General features: G+C 38.5%; 2 protein-coding genes across 2 annotated transcripts; both read left to right on the top strand.

Moving 5' to 3' along the window:
* The first annotated feature begins 8,302 nt into the window (after nt 1-8,302).
* On the top strand, nt 8,303-9,106 carry LOC111379733. The gene is made up of 2 exons (XM_023003174.1): nt 8,303-8,351; nt 8,412-9,106. The coding sequence occupies exons 1-2, from the start codon at nt 8,303-8,305 to the stop codon at nt 9,104-9,106; spliced, it is 744 nt and encodes a 247-aa protein (XP_022858942.1).
* A 190-nt stretch (nt 9,107-9,296) lies between these two features.
* LOC111379723 lies at nt 9,297-11,067 on the top strand. The gene is made up of 4 exons (XM_023003163.1): nt 9,297-9,435; nt 9,486-9,586; nt 9,664-10,379; nt 10,491-11,067. The coding sequence occupies exons 1-4, from the start codon at nt 9,297-9,299 to the stop codon at nt 11,065-11,067; spliced, it is 1,533 nt and encodes a 510-aa protein (XP_022858931.1).
* Nucleotides 11,068-18,480: the final 7,413 nt, after the last annotated feature.

The raw sequence follows: 18,480 nt of genomic DNA, 5'->3' as shown, positions 1-18,480 counted from the left end.
TGAACTGGAATTGGGAAAAAGAAAATAAAGTAAAAATTAGTGGGACCCATGCAAAATTGGCTTTTGGGGTTTGTTTGGGTGTGGCAGAAGCTAGGTGTCAGGGTTTAGGGAAAATGATGAGTCCACTTTTCCATACTAATTTGTTTGAGCAGAGATTGCCAATTGGGAATGTCTGTGTCAGCAATCAGCCCTCTTCACTCCTTCCAAAAGATAGCTGCCAAATGCATGCTTCCTAATAATTCTTGACAAATCTTATCAAATTTAATGTACCTGCACTAATACATAATTGGGAGTTTGTACAGTGCTTATAAGTTGTATAGAAATAATCTCCCGTCTACGATGGACAGAAATTATAATACTTATTTATTGACCTGAATTAGAACCTGTTTGGAAGTGATATTGATAATTGATTTTTTGATCGTTAGGAAAAAGTGGGATCCACCTGTGAAAGAAGAAGTCAAATATGACAGTTAGAATAATGAAATAATGATCAAAAAATTAATTTTTTTGGGCAAAAAATCGCTTCTTCCAAACAAGCTGTTAAACTTTTTTCTTTTAAAAAGTGGAAAAAAAGACAACTTTTTACGTGTAATATTATTTCTTTCAAATGTAAACAGAAGTTCGATTCTGGCATTTCGCAAAGTTTTTCTCTTATTTTTTGACAAATTAATTTTGGAGCTATTTTGAATTTCCATCTTTTCTCAAAATTCTGCACAATAACGAGGCTTGATTGAATGTATTGTTCAAAGTGTATAATGAATTTATAAACCTACATTTTTATATATTTTTTTGAATTAATTATTTGCATTAGTGGAACTTAGGGTATGTTCGATAGTGATAATGAAAATTGATTTTTTGATAGTTAGAGAGAAGAACCGAGTTGGGGATACAGAGCCCCCAGTTCATAGACCTCTTACGAAGGTCTCAAACCATGTGGGGTCTAATTTTTTTAAATCTTTTTTTTATTACATTGGGCCCCGCAGCAGAGCGGACCTTATGCCAGAGTTCTGATTTTATTATGTACAATCAAAATTATACTAGAGAGAAAAATGGATCCCACATGTGAGTGAAAAAGTAAAAAATAACTGCTGGAATAGTAAAATAACGATAAAAAAAATTAATTTTTTTGAGTGAAAAATTGTTACCAAACGGAGTTAAGAATTTGAGATTATTATGTTTGTACATGGATCTATATAAACAGCAACATTCAATGAAATATTGTCAAGTGAATCTCCATAAATAAATCTGACAGTACACATAGCACAATCGAAGATTTTGACACAAATCTTATTTCTGATGAGAAACTCTAATATGAAAGCATATATTAGTGCCAATGTTTGATTTTAATTCTTTTAAATTTATTTTTAATCATATATTTTGTGGATTTCATTATATATATCAATTTTTTAACTACGCATTTCATCGAATTTATAAAAAAATTATTAAGATTCTAGTTTTAATTGTATCAAGCATGGACTAAATATAAACCAAGAACAAGCTTTGGAAGAGTGAGGGGTGCCGCCAGTATAAAGAAGCATGGATCTCAGGGATCGTGTCGTGAGAGGACTAATCCAATCGAAAAGTACGACAAAATCATTGCGATTGAGAAATTCTGGAGTTAGAGCGCGGCGCATTAAGGTCATAGGTAGCGCCGGCCGTCCGGCGGCGTGGTCTTTCAACTTCTCTTTGTCATGGAATTTACTGCTGGTTAATCGACTTGTCCAGAACATTATTATACAAAATATACCTACCTAATTGTTCAACTCTAGTTTTTTCATACCAATTGCCAACCCACGAAGCTAGTGACTCCAGTCCGAGTGGACTGGAGATCGACGGTATGTAGGGTGGTCCTTCTAAGATCAGACTATAATGATTGGTTAGTATTTATGTGCAATATAATATATATTTTTTATTTCGAAAAATGATTTTTGTGAAAAGTGATTTTTTTTGAAAAACGTATAATTAAAAAATAGAGAAAACTTATGAGTCTACCTTCTAAATTTGTTTATTTAGAGAATGTTTGATTGAAATTGAGCCCTCTTTGGCCCCATTTTTTAAAATGAAAATCGATAAAATAATGTTTTTTTTTGTAAAATGAATGGTTAAAAAATGAGGAAATTTTTTCAATTTATCTGTAATGTTATTTTATGAAAGATTATGTGGTTGAAAATAGAAAATAAAAAAATAAAATAAAATTTAATGAGGATCAAACGGAAGCTGAGTTTTAAATAGTTTGTACTATAGAGGGACTTAAAATCATCAAAAAGAAACTTGTGCCAAATGTGCCCTTGTTTGACAACTAATTTTCAAACAGTTTTTCTTGGTGTATATTCATGTTCGACAATTTTTTAACATTGTGTGATGTGACACACAGTTTAGTCATTGATTTGAACAATACTTAGAGCGAGCATGTTCGAATCTCCCTTTTTGGTTAAAAATACATTTGAAATAGTAGATTGATAGAGAATGTGTAGTTTAAAAATAAGATTTTTTTTAAATTTACGCGTAATATTATTTTATTAAATAATGTGAGAGAAAAATGTATTTTAAAAATGATATGAACCAAACAAGGGCTTATAATAATCAATGACCTCAATTTTTACACTTCACATAGTGTCAACCAAGATATACACATAGAACGTAGAAACAGAATAATTCTCTTTTAAAAATCTTCTTTCTCATATTTGCATTCTCGCAATAAAATATGCTTCCTATAAATTCAAAACTTTTTACTATTTTTTAATCACACATTTTTCAAAAAATTACTATTCAAAAGCTCATTCTTTTTAAAAAGAGTAACGCTATTCAATTGACTAGAGGCTACATCCCCAATTTAGATTTCGTTAATGTGGCATTAAATTATTGGTAAAATTAAATAAGTCGTTTAATTTTACCTTTTATTCAACCTACCATCTAATGTCGTTTAAATTGAGGTTGTAATCTCAGTGAAGCTACACAATATTATTCTTTCAAAAAACCTGAAAAGAATGGTTGTTCGATAGGAGCAAAACTTCTCTCATATTAAGAATCATCCAAAACTGTTAATCTTGTTAATCAAAATAGTTTAAATCTTTATATCTTAGTTAATATTTCAATATTTTAATCAATGTGTTTTTTACTCTTAACATCCCCTATATAAAAGACACGGTGTTATAAGACTCACCTGTTGATCTTATCATTTAATATCATGTCGTATGAAGATCATCTAGACATGATGGAAAGTTTGAGTTAAGGCCTAAGGAGGCATGCAAGATGTGGTGATGGAAACTTTTGATCCCTAACTCAATTTTTAGGTAAATAAATTATGCGATCTCTTTGGATAAGGATGATGTTACATGTACATCACATTGTACATAAGGGTGTTCATCCAACGTCTCGGCATTGGTCGAGGTGCCGAATGTCCATTATGAAGACCCTTATGTACAATGTAATATACAACAAGATTAATCCTTTGAATAATAACATGTGAAGTTGGATAATGCAACTAAAAATAATAAACTATGCAACATTAATGATGTTTATAATCGATTTATGCGATCGTAAAATTACTTTTACATTATTCAATAAAGTGAAGTCGTCGTCATAAAAATCGGTACTAACATCACCAATATTATATTGCATTACTATGCAATTAAAATAAAAAATTATTACCTACTCTTACCTAGAAAGATCTATATAATTATCAGAACTATGATCGAACTTCAAACCAAGCAACCACAAGTGGGATTGAAGTGTCGAACTTTTTCTTTTTGTTCATTGGGAGTCGGGTGGGGCCGCTTGATTATTTTATCAAAGTAAATATAAAAACGTGTTAATAATTATTCTTGACGTCACACAAACTTTGCCAAACATTCGGTAATCTAATAATTTATAAATTTGTACGTTCCCTCCACCAGTGAATTACCTAAAAAATTATTAATCACCTGAACTATAGTCTTAACCAATTTTTGTTTGGTAGCTAAATAAAGATGTTAGTGGCTGCCTGCCAACTTTTAATTTATGACCAAGTAACTTTATTTTTGACTCTGGACAATTATGGAATACAGAGAAGGGACAGAGTTAGAGATGAACTAAAAATATCTTTTAGGCTGAATTAATATTTAAAAAAATTTATACATAAAAAATATTTTATAAAGAAAAATAGTAATTGGGCTAATCCGCCCCTGATACATACATAGTAAAGATATTTAATCGATAATTAATTTGTTGACCGGAGTCGAGCACTCACAATTGGATGGTCAAATTAATGTAAAGCACTATAATCTTCAAAAAAGAATAATGATGGTTGAACAGGGAAAGTGTGGACGAAATCGATAATTAATTTGTTGACGGGAGTCAAGCACTCACAATTGGATGGTCAAATTAATGTAAGGCACTATAATCTTCAAAAAAGAACAGTGATTATTGAACAGGGAAAGTGTGGACGAATTGACCGTTCATTCATGCTTCGACACGTGTCCCCATGATTTTTCATCATGTTCTTGACCTTGTTTTTGTAGCATTTCTCTTAAAAAGTTCCCTGTTACTTACCTCGATAAAAAGTTTGAGATCGTTGATATACAGTTCGCTGCACTATTTTATTGAAAACAAAAAAAATGTATAACTTAAAAAAAGGTTGAACCCCAACCTTAAGGGCCCCCACCGACCCTGCCCTGAGCCATCGTGGAGGAGGTAAATCGCAGGATGTGCCTCCCAGGAGCCAGGGTGGAGAGCACATGGATAGGCCAAGGCTGTTAACCCATATGGTAACTCCCGCTTGCAACAAAGCCAATTCCACCTTGCGGGGAATCGAACTCTGCACACTGTCGCGCTGAGCCCTATCCGCCCTCCCCTTTGCCACTGGGAGATATGCCCTGGGGGCAAAAAATGTATAACTTATTTTCACAGGAAGAAGTCACCTTATAGAAAAATGAAAAAGAAAATGAACCTAGAAATTATTTTATTATTCGGGGTGATTATATAGCCATCACATTTTTTTTGGGTTCGGCTAATTTTTAATTGCACAAAAGGTTAATAACTTTTGTTCTTAGTTACACTTATATTCTCCATCTTTTTTTAATACATTATTATCTTCAACATTTCATTAATTAAAACTTCTTTATGTCATCAATGATACTTTTTGTCTAAAAAATACATTATTTTTTTTCTTGTTTGTAACTATTAAGTCCAACTTAGCAAGTATGTATGTTTTTAATTATATAATAGAGATGCTTTTGTCTGAAAAAAAGGAAAAAAATAAAAAAATTTAAATTGAGAAGTGTGTTTTCCTTTCCCTCTTCGTACAATTGGGCTGGATTAATCTTGACATTGGATCAGTCATCTAAATTACATGCATCCATGGTTAGCAACAAAATATAGGTAGTAAAGTTATGGTTCTTTACATATATAACCAACTTGTTTAATCTCATCTACAATTTACGAGATATTTATTTATTTTTTTTAAAAATCTAATGTTACATAAATCTTATTTAAAAAAAAATTATCGACCGAGTAGCCTTCCAAAATCTTATTATTATTATTTTTTTAAATTGAATTAACAATGAGCTACATTAGGCTGAATGTAGACATGAACAACCTATATGTCACAACAAGATTTCACAATTTAGGTTAACAAATCAAATTAAGGCTTGATTTGATATTGTTGTACTTTTAATAGAATTTACTTTTGTTGTGTTGGAAAATGAATTAGCTGAGAGAAGAATAACTATTGTTTTACTTTTCAAAATTAATATTTTTGCATTTGATAAAGAAAAGTGATTTTTTGTTGTGCGTGTATACAATTATTAAAATGAATATTAATTAATGATGTCCTTTTGTATTTACTATCATTAAAAGTATTATAAAGTTTATTTTCACTTTTATAATAATAAAATATAAGTAATATTATCGAATATTTTTTTCTAAGACAATGTGTTCGTTACAATTATTTTAAAATTAAAATAGAATATTTGTTAAATCTTAAATTCTAAATTACAAAATAAAAGCATATTTAATACATTAGTAATATTTTAAAACAAAAATAAATTACCTTTAATGCATTAGACTCAGATTTGATTTTATCAATTTTATTTTTTGAATATCAATAAATATTGCTAGTAAAGGAATTCATGTAATTTAAAAGGGTTGAAATTTAAATTTTTATTATGATTAATTGGTGAAGCTAAAAGCGGAATCTCGGAAAAGATAAGGGTGTATTTGATTTGTTGTTTTCAGTTTTGTAAAACATTGAAAATTCTTCGATATGATATTTTTAAAAATGCATTTTCGAAAACAAGATTAAACTTGTAACAGAAAACTCAAAACATATTTTAGATGTTTTAAATAGTTTAAGTGAAAAATTTTGAAAAATGCATTTTCAAAAACAAGATAAAACTTATAACTTAAAACTCAAAACATATTTTTGACGTTTTAAATATTTCCAGTGAAAACTAAAATAAGCGTCTAATAAAACAGCGTCGAGGATCATGTACTAGGGTGTATGTGCGACTTGTTCATATCATGAGCTGGCACAACAAAAAAAAAAAAAAGCAAGAAAACTACTTTTCCAGTATCAATGATCAGTACTAGTTAATAAGATAGAATGGAAGAAAGAACCCCGTTCACTATCTAAAAATAAACAAATCGATCCCTCTATTGTGTATGAAGTTTATGGTTTCCATGGGTACAAATCCAATCACCTGAATTTAAGATGAGAAGCAATTCTCCATTGGTAATAAATGGTTATCTATTAAGCGGAGGAAATCTTATTTCAATTTCAAAAACATAAAAATGAAGCTCCCATTCTTTCAACAACGGACTAAGAGGGTTAGCTACCCGGCTAACTTTCTTAATTAAATACCGTTACTATATATGTGGATCTCATTGTGAAAGATCTATTACTGGATAAATCATTGGTAGAGTCAAAGAGTGTGGTATGAACTATACAAGTTACCAATAACATTGATTAAATGAAGTAAAGACTCCGATGTATAGAGAAGACCTCATCGTTTAAGAAGTAACTATAGAAGCGACAAAACCCACTATTCTTTATCCATTTAATTTATATTTCTTTTTACTATATTTTCACACTTAGAAGAATAAAATTTCTTATTTCTTTCGTATTTCGCAGTGAAATACCTAAAAAAAATGAAAAAATCATGGTCGGGAAGGTTATAGCAGCCCAAGCCATTGGATTTTTTTTTTATACATTGACAAAATCCGTTTTGTATATATATATATATAAGAACGCTGATAAAATTGTCGAGTTAAAGGGGTGATGTTAAAATCTAGAAAACCACTTGAGGTCAAATAATTGCTTACCAATCCTAGCTGAAATTCTAAAAGGATGTCGATTTATGACAAGACAAGTCGGTCAATTAACTATATCTTGAAGACCTTCGCTATTTATTCAAGTTATATAGTAACTGATGACCCTAGATCTTGTAGTCCCGAACTCGACCCATTGACCCCGACCTTGATATCACCCCAAAGGGCCCAAATTACCAAATAAAGGTCGGACGTTTTGAGGTCGGGGTAGGGCAACTCGCCACGCACTTCTTAACGACCTATGAGTGCACTAATTCTACTTAAGCCACAATCCTTACCCTGTTAGACTCCTTCTTCGACTCAAACAATGTTTGAACACTTGGAATAAAACACTAACTCTTTATCCTACGAGGATAATGACCGCAAAAGGATAAGTCCTTCTAGGATTCCATCATTAACACATATAAATACACAACCCGTGCTCATTCTTGAGGTACATTTTTCATTATTTTCAGTTTATAACCTCACGCACTAAATTCTCTATCTGACTTAAGCATCGGAGGGGCGATGAGCACACACCTCATTGTGTTTGTTGTAGGTATTCGAAGGCCGTTCGTGTTCATCAAAGTTCGGAGTTCAATCATCGAGTTCGACATCTTTCAGGTACTATTTTTTGGTAGCATCATTAGCACAGTCTGTGGGAAACGCTACCAAAAGCCATGGTCAATACAAGTTCAGGTTTTTCTCCAGCAAGCTCATCCATCCTGAATAACCCTCCTCCTCGTGAGGAATGCCATATCCCTCAAGAAGAATCGTCAGAGATGCCAGCACCTCCTCAAGCTGTTGTTTTCGTCGGAGCTTTTGAGGAACTTCGTCAGCAGGTGGCTGCATTAACCTAAATGTTATTCCAGAGAAATTCGCACCCATCGCATACCCCAACCCCTGAAGGTGGCTTTATGGCAGACGCCCGGGCTCGAGTCCTTCGACAGCCCATGATGACGGTGGGGTTGGAACTTCAGGCGCACCACAAGTGGCTTCAGGTTCAAGGTCCGTTACAATGGACTCTGCTGAACTTGCTAGAATCATTCAAGAAGGGATAGCAGCGGGTATGCAACAAAATACTTAGGTAGCAACAGGGTTCACCCCCAATACGTCATTCACTCCAGAAGTCCTCTTGCATCCCCTCCCCGATAGGTTCAAGTATCCTCGAATAAAGGAGTATGATGGGACAATCGACCCCATCAATCATCTGAATGTGTACATGGATATCATGAACTTACAGGTTGCACCTGATGCAGTACTGTGCAAGGCATTCCCCCAGACCCTCACAAACGCAGCTAAAGATTGGTTTTTCACATTGGAACCGAACTCTATCGCATCCTTCTCAGATTTGGCCGATAAGTTCTCCACTTTCTTTGCGAGCAGCAAGCGAATTAGAATGATAGCTGCATCACTCATGCAGATGCGTCAAGGACCCAACGAAACACTGTGCAGTTTCATAACCAGATTCAATAAAGAAAGGCTTCAGATCCTCGATCTACATATCACTACTGCAGTCTCGGCCCTGACATATGCCATTAAGTACAAAGCATTCAAGATGTCCTTGTCTAAGACCCCTCCGAAGTCAGTCACCGAGCTACTTACACAAGCTGAGAAGTACATCAATATGGAGGAAACCATAGCCCCAAAAAGAGAAGTTTCGTCATCAGGAAGGTTGGATCATAAAAGGCCGCATGAGTCCAGTCTGAGACAAGATATACCTAGGGTCAAGCAAAGGAAGGACCCACCGTCAACATCTTTTACCCATTTGAACACCTCAAGATCCAACATCCTGATGGAAATCAAGGACTCGAGGAACTAAAGTGGCCTCCCATATTGCGTTCTCCCCTCGAAACTTGTGACAAGAGTACGGTCTCCCCCCGATACTCGTGACAAGAGTACGTACTGTGATTTCCATAGAGATCACGGGCATATAACGGAAGATTGTTTGGCCTTAAAACGGAAAATTGAAGCTCTTATAAAAAGGGGATTTTTGGGCTCTTACATTAGCAATGACAAGTGCCCGACGAATAATCAGAACGGAGGAAAAGGCTCAAAGGGTCGGGGAAACAAGCAACCAATTGCAGGTACTATCAATATCATTGTCGGAGGAACAGCCTCGAGAGGAGATTCTAGCAGCGGGCATAAATAGTATGCCACGTAGCCTCCAATCATCTCAAGACCAAATTTTGGCCATACAGTAGACATCACTTTTGGAACGGAGGACTTGGAAGGCATAGCATTCCCTCATGATGATATCTGGTCATATCGGCCATCATCGCCAACTTTGAAGTCAAGAGAGGTCTGGTAGATAACGGAAGCGCAGCAAACGTACTGTCTTATGAAACCTTCGTTCAGACGGGGATCTCATCATAGCAGCTCAAGCCAGTCAAAACACCCCTCCAAGGATTTGGAGGTGGGGTCATCACCCCGGAAGGAATCGTCGGGTTGCCTTTAACATTGGGGGTAGAGGGTAAACAGGTGACGCAAATCACTACCTTTGAAGTTGTTCGTACGCCGATGGCTTACAACGCCATGCTGGGAAGATCACTGCTCAACAGAATTCGAGCTATTGTCTCAACTTTCCACTTGGCTATGAAATTCCCAACTACCAATGGAATCGGGGTAGTCCGAGGTAACCAAACAGTGGCCCGACAGTGTTATGTGACTAGAGTTCGAAAAATCAAGAACGTCATGCAAGTTATAGAGCTCGAGCATGAAAATCACGGGAGACTGGCTCCGGTGGAAGGATTGGAAGAGGTCGAGATCGAGCCTCGAAGGAAAGTAACAATTGGTCGGGGGCTAGATACAGCGGTCATGTTTGAACTGCTAAGTTATCTCTCCCGCAACCTTGATGTATTCGCTTGGAATGTTGAGGACATGCCTGGAATTGATCCAGAGGTTGCAGTACATAGACTTAACGTAAATCCGGAAGCAAGATTTGTGAAGCAAAGGAAGAGACAGTTTGCACTCGAAAGACGAGAAGTCATAAAGGATGAGATTGCTAAACTCGTTAGCGCACAATTCATTCGAGAAGTACAATATCCCGAGTGGCTTGCCAACGTGGTTCTTGTCAAGAAAGCTAATGAAAAGTGGTGAGTTTGCATTGACTTCACAGATCTGAATAGAGCATGTCCTAAAGACAGTTATCCCCTACCTCGAATTGACAATCTGGTAGATAGCATGTCAGCTCATATGTTGTACAGCTTCTTGGATGCTTTCTCGAGGTATCACCAAATTCTGATGGCGAAAGAAGATCAAGAGAAGACCTCAGTCATGGCAGATTCAGCCATCTATTGCTACAGGGTCATGCCCTTTGGACTGAAAAATGCTGAAGCATCATATCAAAGGTTGGTGAACAAGATCTTCACCAAGTTAATTGGGAAAACGGTCAAAGCATATGTGGATGATATGGTGGTTAAGAGTAAACAGCTGGATAGTCATGTTTCTGATCTAGAGGAAGTGTTTGCTACGTTACGGAGGTACAACATGAAGCTCAATCCGGCAAAGTGTGCGTTTGGGGTGGCATCTAGAAAATTATTGGGTTTTATGATTATACACAGAGGAATAGAGACAAATCCTGATAAAATCCAAGCTCTGATAAGTATGGAGGCTCCTAAGTGCAAAAGGGACATTCAGAAGTTGACAGGTTGCGTAGCAGCATTGAACAAGTTTGTTTCCCGGGCAGTGGACAGGTGTTTCCCCTTTTTCAAACTACTTAGGAGAAATAGAGGGTTCGACTGGAATGAAGAATGCAACTTAGCTTTTCAAGAGCTCAAATAGACACTAGCAACACCTCCAGTTCTTACCAAACCTGAACCCGGTGACATGTTGTTATTATACTTGGCCATTTCCCAGAATGCAGTAACCGGAGTCTTGGTAAAGGAGAAGGAAAGAGTTCAGCAGCCTGTCTATTATGTAAGTAAAGTACTCCTTGATGCAAAAACACGGTACACATTTGCAGAATAGCTGGCCCTTGCTCTGGTAGTAGCTGCCAGGAAGTTGTGACCTTATTTTCAGTCGCATCCAATCGTGGTACTCACCAACCAATCTCTTAGACACATACTCCAAAAGCCAGACGTCTCAGGAAGACTATTGAGATGGGCAATTGAACTCGGCAAATTCGACATAGAGTTCAAACCGCGATACGCAATCAAGGCTTAAGCTTTGGCTGATTTCATAGTAGAGCTCACTTGAGGACCCCGGAACGGAAACACAGGTTAATGACCCGAGCAAGGCCTTGAAAATATGGGAGATCTTCGTAGATGGAGCATCCAATAGCTCAGGCTCGGGGGTCGGCATCATCATCACCAACCCAGATAAGGCTACAGAGATATAATGGGCGCTCAGATTTGAATTTGAAGTCACTAACAACGAAGCAGGGTATGAAGCCATTATCATAGACCTAGAAATTGCAAATGGTCTCGAGTTGGAGCATGTCAAAGGTTTTAGTGACTCACAGCTAGTGGTCGGGCAAATCGAGGGGTCTTTGAAAGAAAAGACGAGAAGATGAGCTTATACTGTCTAAAAGTGCATAATCTTCAGAGGCAGTTCATAAGTTGCGAAATCCTGAAGGTGGCTAGAGCTGATAACGTCAAAGCTGATGCATTATCCAGACTTGTCTTTATGGGCATGGACATGTCAAGGTAGTTGTAGAACCCAGCATAGCTTAAAAGCCAAGCGTCATGGACATCGATCACGAGCCCTCCTGGATCGACCCAATAGTTGATTACATCAGTAATGGCAACCTACATGTGGACCCTCGACTTGCTAGAAGCATTCGGTATAGACCGCAGAAGTTTTACACTCCCTTATCTAAGATGTTTCAAGCCGTCCGAGTCCCTGCAAGCCCTGACTGAAGTTCATGAAGGCATTTGCGGAAATCATCAAGGATCTCGAGCTCTTGCATATAAGTTAATAAGGTATGGGTACTACTGGCCAAGTTTGAAGAAAGACGCCGCGGAGTACGTTCGGAAGTGCGACAAATGCCAGAAGTTTGGCAACACCATACATGCTCCTGCAGAGGAGCTAACTTTCATTCATTACTCAGCTCTCTTCGAGCAATGGGGAGTCGATATTCTTGGGCCATTCCTCTTGGCCCGAGGACAATTAAAGTTTGTAGCTGTGCCGGTGGAGTATTTCACAAAATGGGTGGAGGCTGAACCATTGGCGACAATTTCAGAGCCAAAACTCCGATCATTCATATGGAAGTCCATCATATGCAGGTTTGGAATACCGAAAGTCCTCATTACAGATAACGAAAGATAATTTGACAATCCACAGTTCAAGAGCTTCTGCGCTACTCATGGGATTGATCATCGCTTGACCTCGGTATCACGTCCACAAAGTAATGGGCTTGCCGAAGTAACTAATTGGATCATACTACATGACCTTCAAATAAGATTAGGGGATGCCAAAGGTGACTGACTTGATGAACTGCCCTCTATACTATGGGCATACAGGACTTCGTACAAAATAGAAACTGGTGAGACGCCTTTCATGCTTGCCTTTGGAATTGAGGCTACCATTCCTATCGAGATCAGCCTCCCTACAATAAGAAAGCTCGAGATGAATATGGAGAGACATACTGAGCACCTTGACTTGCTTGAAGAACTAAGAGAACAAGCTTCACTTAGAGCTGCGAGTTATCAGAATAGAACTGTGAAACACTTCAACAACAAGGTCCAGACGAGAAGGTTTAGAGCTGGTGATCTTGTCCTGAGAAAAGCAGAAGCTGCCGGTCACCGACCAGGGAAGCTCGAACCAACATGGGAAAGACCTTTCGAGGTCATACGAAAACTAAAAGCTGGAGCCTACAACCTCAGAGACACATCGGGGAAGCTGCTCCCAAGGCCATGGAACGCCGATAACCTGAAAATTTATTACAAGTAACTAGCTATAGCTATAGTTTTTTTTCTTTTAAGGCTTGCATGCCCACTTTATATTTGTTTTATTTCGTTTTTATTTTTTGAGCTACAATGCCCTAACAACTCACTTTTCAATAAGCTCGGGTATCAACGCCCTTGAGCCCTCTTAGTGATACACGAAGTTTTCTTTATGATATTGCTCCCCTATTAACAAAATCAGTGTAAGGCCGTGCCTCACGCCTACAACTAATACTTTAACAAAATTAGCATAAGGTCGTGCCCCACGCATGCAGCTAATACTTTAACAAAGTTAGCATAAGTCCGTGCCCCGCCCCCGCGCATGCAGCTAATACTTTAACAAAGTTAGCATAAGGTCGTGCCCCACGCATGCAGCTAATATTTTTAAATAAAATTAGCATAAGACCGTGCCCCATACATGCAGCTAATACTTTAATAAAATTAGCATGAGGCCGTGCCCCGCGCATGCAGCTAATACTTTAACAAAGTTAACATAAGACCGTGCACCACGCATGCAGCTAACACTTTAATAAAATTAGCATAAGGACGTGCCCTACGCATACAGCTAACGCTTAACCAAGTGAGCATAAAGTTGTGCTCTATACATGCAACTAACACTCGACCAATAGAACCAAACACACGACATCAAATAACAGCAGGTCAGGCATAACAGGCCCGACCTATTCGATCCCAAAATATCCTCACTATAAGGAATTTTGAGATCGAGATCGGGCATGAAATAAGTTTACACCACGTAACCATGCCCGATCTTATCCTTTAAAACATCAGCGACCCAATGATCGTCCCTCGATATAACAAATTGAAAAATCAATACTAAACATCTTTGAACTTAGAAACAGAAGCCCAATTTTTAAGGTAAAATGATCGATCTGTCCATAAGCTTCAACGACCATTATTGTTAGGACAGACTATATCCTCGAACTCTTACACACACGGTTGAGCTATGTATGAGCTAATTGATTGCGACATGTGATCTACACTAACGACCGAACTCTTAACCGTTATAACAGCTTGAATTCCAAATTATAATGTTCGCACACGAACACAAAATCAACGCACGATCTCATAGCAGAAATAAAATGCATGAACTGATAAGAAAAAGCCTCTCAAAGATGGAAGCCCAGTTCGGTCAATAAACTTTGCATTTAGACGAGTTCATAAGAAGTTCATAAGCCCAAAACGGGCAAAATACATGAGCAAAAAAGAAAAGTTACAATAATATCTATCTTGGGGTCGGGGAAGGGGCCTAATCTAGATCGATGGGGTTGTTCCCGCCTCTATTGTTAGGGGTCCCAGCATCGTCGTCATCATCATCCCCATCACCCTCAGAAGAAGAAAGCTCGAGGTCCTTTGCGAGCTCATTCACAGTCTTTAGCTCATCAACCAAGGGTTTCAAATCCTCGGACAGCTTGGTCCTGAGGAATGAACGAGCTAGCCGCAATCCATAGTAATACGAGCCAGACCCGTACTGGCCCAGGAGAGTCTTGAACTTATCGAACTTCTTGAACTCATCGACGGCTTGAGTTCGGGCCTTTGCTCGAGCATTCGCAATCTTTTCCTCAAAAGAGCTTTGGGACTGAATGAGCTCGAGCTTTGCCTCCTCGACTTCATCCCTTGCAAACCCGACCTCGTCCTTGGCCGTCTTAAGGTCCGTCTTGGCCGCTTCCAGGGTCCTTTCAAGCTCCTGGGCCCTCTTAAACGTAACCTCGCTCTTAGCCTCGAGCTTGGCTATATGATCTGAGGAGTTCAAGCCCTTAAGCCCCAGACCCCGAGCTACACTTAGTGTCCACAAAAATAAGTATGGAACCCGACATTAGTACGAATGCAGAAACCTATCGAGGGTAACAAAAGCATTCATATTAAAGGTAAACCTTCATAAGGAGCTCAAGAATTCGAGCCCCTTCATTCATATCGACCTCCTTCTCATACTTGTCAACTATGTCCTGGATAAGAGCACAGTCAGCGTATTCCTCGAGCGACTTGGTGGGCATAGGGTCGTCGTCATCAACTAGGAGGTTCGACCCATAATAAGGAGTACGAACCTGAGCTTGCTATTGGGGGGCTGGCTGCCGTGGAGGGGTCGGGTTTTGTGAGCTCTGCCCCAGGTCCACCAAAGTTGGACGGGCGGCCTCCTGTGCCCATTTTTTCTCCTTGGACGGAGTAGTCGTCGGGGCTTTGGACTTCGGGCCCTTTGCTTTTTGACGTACATTGTCCAAGAGTGCGGACGGATCGAAAGACATCTCAAATTCTGCAAGCAGAAATGACAAAGACATTAGCTCGAACTATAGATCGATGCTTACACATGAAATGACAAAGATTACATAAAAAGAAAGATCGTACCTCGAGGCCTTTTACATTGGCAAGGTCGAGGGTGTCATCCTCGAGAAGATTGTCGATCTTCTCCGCCAAAGGATCGCGATTCACTAACCTCAGCCTATCTTTCTCTAAAACCTCGAAATAGGCCTGACCTCTGTTGAACCTATCCTTATCAGGGATTTCCCACTTCAGGCTAAAAGGATGGTCTGGGTCTTGAGGCTTCACAAAAAAGAATCTTTCCTTTCAAGCTCGAAGTGAGCTCAGTGTTTCAGGCGTTCTAAACCCCCTCGTGGTTGATACGTAAACAAAACAATTGTACGCCGGGGAGAATTTCATATCATAGACCATTCGTAAGAGATCGAGTCTAGGCTCGATCTCGAGACACCTACATAATATAAAGAACTATACTAGCAACCTCCAACCGTTCGGGGCTAGTTGGCCAGGGCATAAATAGTACGAGGTTAGGAAATGGATGAAGAATGGGTGAAGGGGCCACCTAAGCCCGACCTTAAGAGCGTCTCTAAAAAACGTGATCTTTTTCCTCTCGAGCTCCTAACACGGTCTCGGTAGATCCTGGGGCTCTCACATCACAAATGGGCATAACCCCGAACTCTCTCACTATCTTAATAATCACATGTTCCTTGTACTTGGTCGGATCTTTAGGATAGACCAAGTCGTCAGTATGAGAACTAACAGGAATGGCCATGGGGATCAGGGATGTGCCTACGTCCTCAGGTTTATCACTACGGTTCGAGGTCCTGGATGGATAGCTACTATCACTCTTACTCGACCCCGTACTATTGCTACTACTACTCGACATAATACTAAATCAAATAATTAAAACTTAAAGGCCCGAACTCTCACCTTTTTTGGATGATCGCTAACCAACCCACTATCCCCGAACTCGAGCTTTCTTTTACTGGAGAGTGAAAATTGAAAGTGAAATGTGGTGACTATTTATAGGGGTCTTTGGAAGTTCAACAGTCTATTAATCCTGGCCTTTGAACGAAGACACGTGGCGACCATCTAAGATCGTGACCTGACATTGCACGTGGCAGCCATCTGAGGTTGTTCTCTGACATCTCGTTGAACGCTTGACACGTGGAAAGGTGTCTAGACATCTATGCATTTACATCTTTACTCATAGATCATGCTTGGACGGAAAATCTATGACCTTGATGCAAGAGGGCCTGTGATGACCCTAGATCTTGTAGTCCCGAACTCGACCCATTGACCCATTTACGTACTGTCTGCTTTGGGTGGGCCTTGCGCCCACTTGTCCCTCACGACTTTCTTCGCGTCCCCCAGAATTTGAACTCTTGACCTCTACATAAGAGAGATTTAAATTGAATCGTGATACCAATCGAGCGCTTTTTTTGTAACGATCCGGACCTCTCGCCCAAGCCGTTAGCTTACGTACTGTTCACTTTGGATGAGCCTTGCGCCCACTTGTCTCTCACGACTTTCTTCGCGTCCTCTAGGATTCGAACTCTTGACCTCTACATAAGAGTGACTTAAGTTGAATTCTGGTACCAAGGACCACCCAAAGCGGACAGTATGTAAGCTAACGATTTGAGCGAGAGGTCCGGATCGTTACAACCCAATTAGTATCAGGATTCAACTTAAATCTCTCTTATGTAGAGGTCAAAAGCTTGAATCCTGGGGGATGCGAAGAAACCCGTGAGGGACAAGTGGGCACAAGGCCCACCTAAAGCGGACAGTACACAAGCTAACGGCTTGGGCGAGAGGTCCGGGTCGTTACACCTTACCCTATTAGACTCCTTCTTCGACTCAAACAATGTTTGAACACTTGGAATAAAACACTAACTCCTTATCCTACGAGGATAAGGACCGCAAAAGGATAAGTCCTTCTAGGACTCCATCATTAACACCTATAAATACACAACCCGTGTTCATTCTTAAGGTACGTTTTTCATTATTCCCAGTTTATAGTCTCACGCACTAAATTCCCTATCTGACTTAAGTATCGGAGAGGCGACGAGCACACATCTCGTTGCTTTTGTTGCAGGTATTCGAAAGCCGTTCGTGTTCATCAAAGTTCGGAGTTCAATCATCGAGTTCGACATCTTTCAGGTACTATTTTTTGGTAGCATCAGTAACTATAGACAATTTAATAGGATTAAGCATAAGCAAATTTATTAAGAACGTTGTATACTTTGAGACATGTTTGATAATATTGCATTGCTTAAATAAGAGACTTGACCATGTATCATCTAATTATGATTGGGACGATAGTATGTTCAAAAAAAAAAATGAAAATATATTCTAGATCGTATATTTTACTAAGTAGACATTCTTGTATAATTCAGTTGGGGAAAATCAATTTTGTCCATCCAAATCCCGGGTACCCGTAGCTTGTTTACAGATTTCATCGTAGCATGAATGCTCGAATTCTTCTTTCTTGTAATCATGAGGTATCATGCTCCATCACGTTCATAATGCCCCCTGCTTGGTACATATTAGCAAAACAAGAAAGAGTAAGCAAAGAATATTATTTCTTTTTCTTTTGGATAACATAGCTTTTCTAGCAATATTATTTGTTAAGGTAGCAATCCAATTGTAAATTGTGAATGTCCATCATCAGGGGCGGAGCCAGGATTTTAGTTCAGTGCGGGCAAAATTTTTTCGACGACAAATGTCGAGGTTTTGGTCAGGAATTTAATGACGATAAGAAAATAAAACAATAGTACATCAATACTAAAAACGACATAATTTATATATTACACTTGTTCTTTGCGAGTTTTTATACTTTGATATCATTGTATAATAACTTCATTATTGAACCTCAATATATCTTTCTCCACATAAACAATTGTGCTATCATTCATCCACTGATCACCCAATTACTACTAGGAGTGGGAGTAATTCGAGATGTCAAATGAATCACAAATACTGGAAGCAACTCACAAAACTAGTGCAATTCACAATTTCACATAATCAATTCACAATCTCA

The sequence above is a fragment of the Olea europaea genome, chromosome 3, assembly GCF_002742605.1.
Source record: "Olea europaea var. sylvestris chromosome 3, O_europaea_v1, whole genome shotgun sequence".
NCBI lineage: Eukaryota > Viridiplantae > Streptophyta > Magnoliopsida > Lamiales > Oleaceae > Olea > Olea europaea.
Note: the sequence above shows the minus strand (reverse complement) of the source record. Positions and strands in the feature narration are given on the sequence as shown.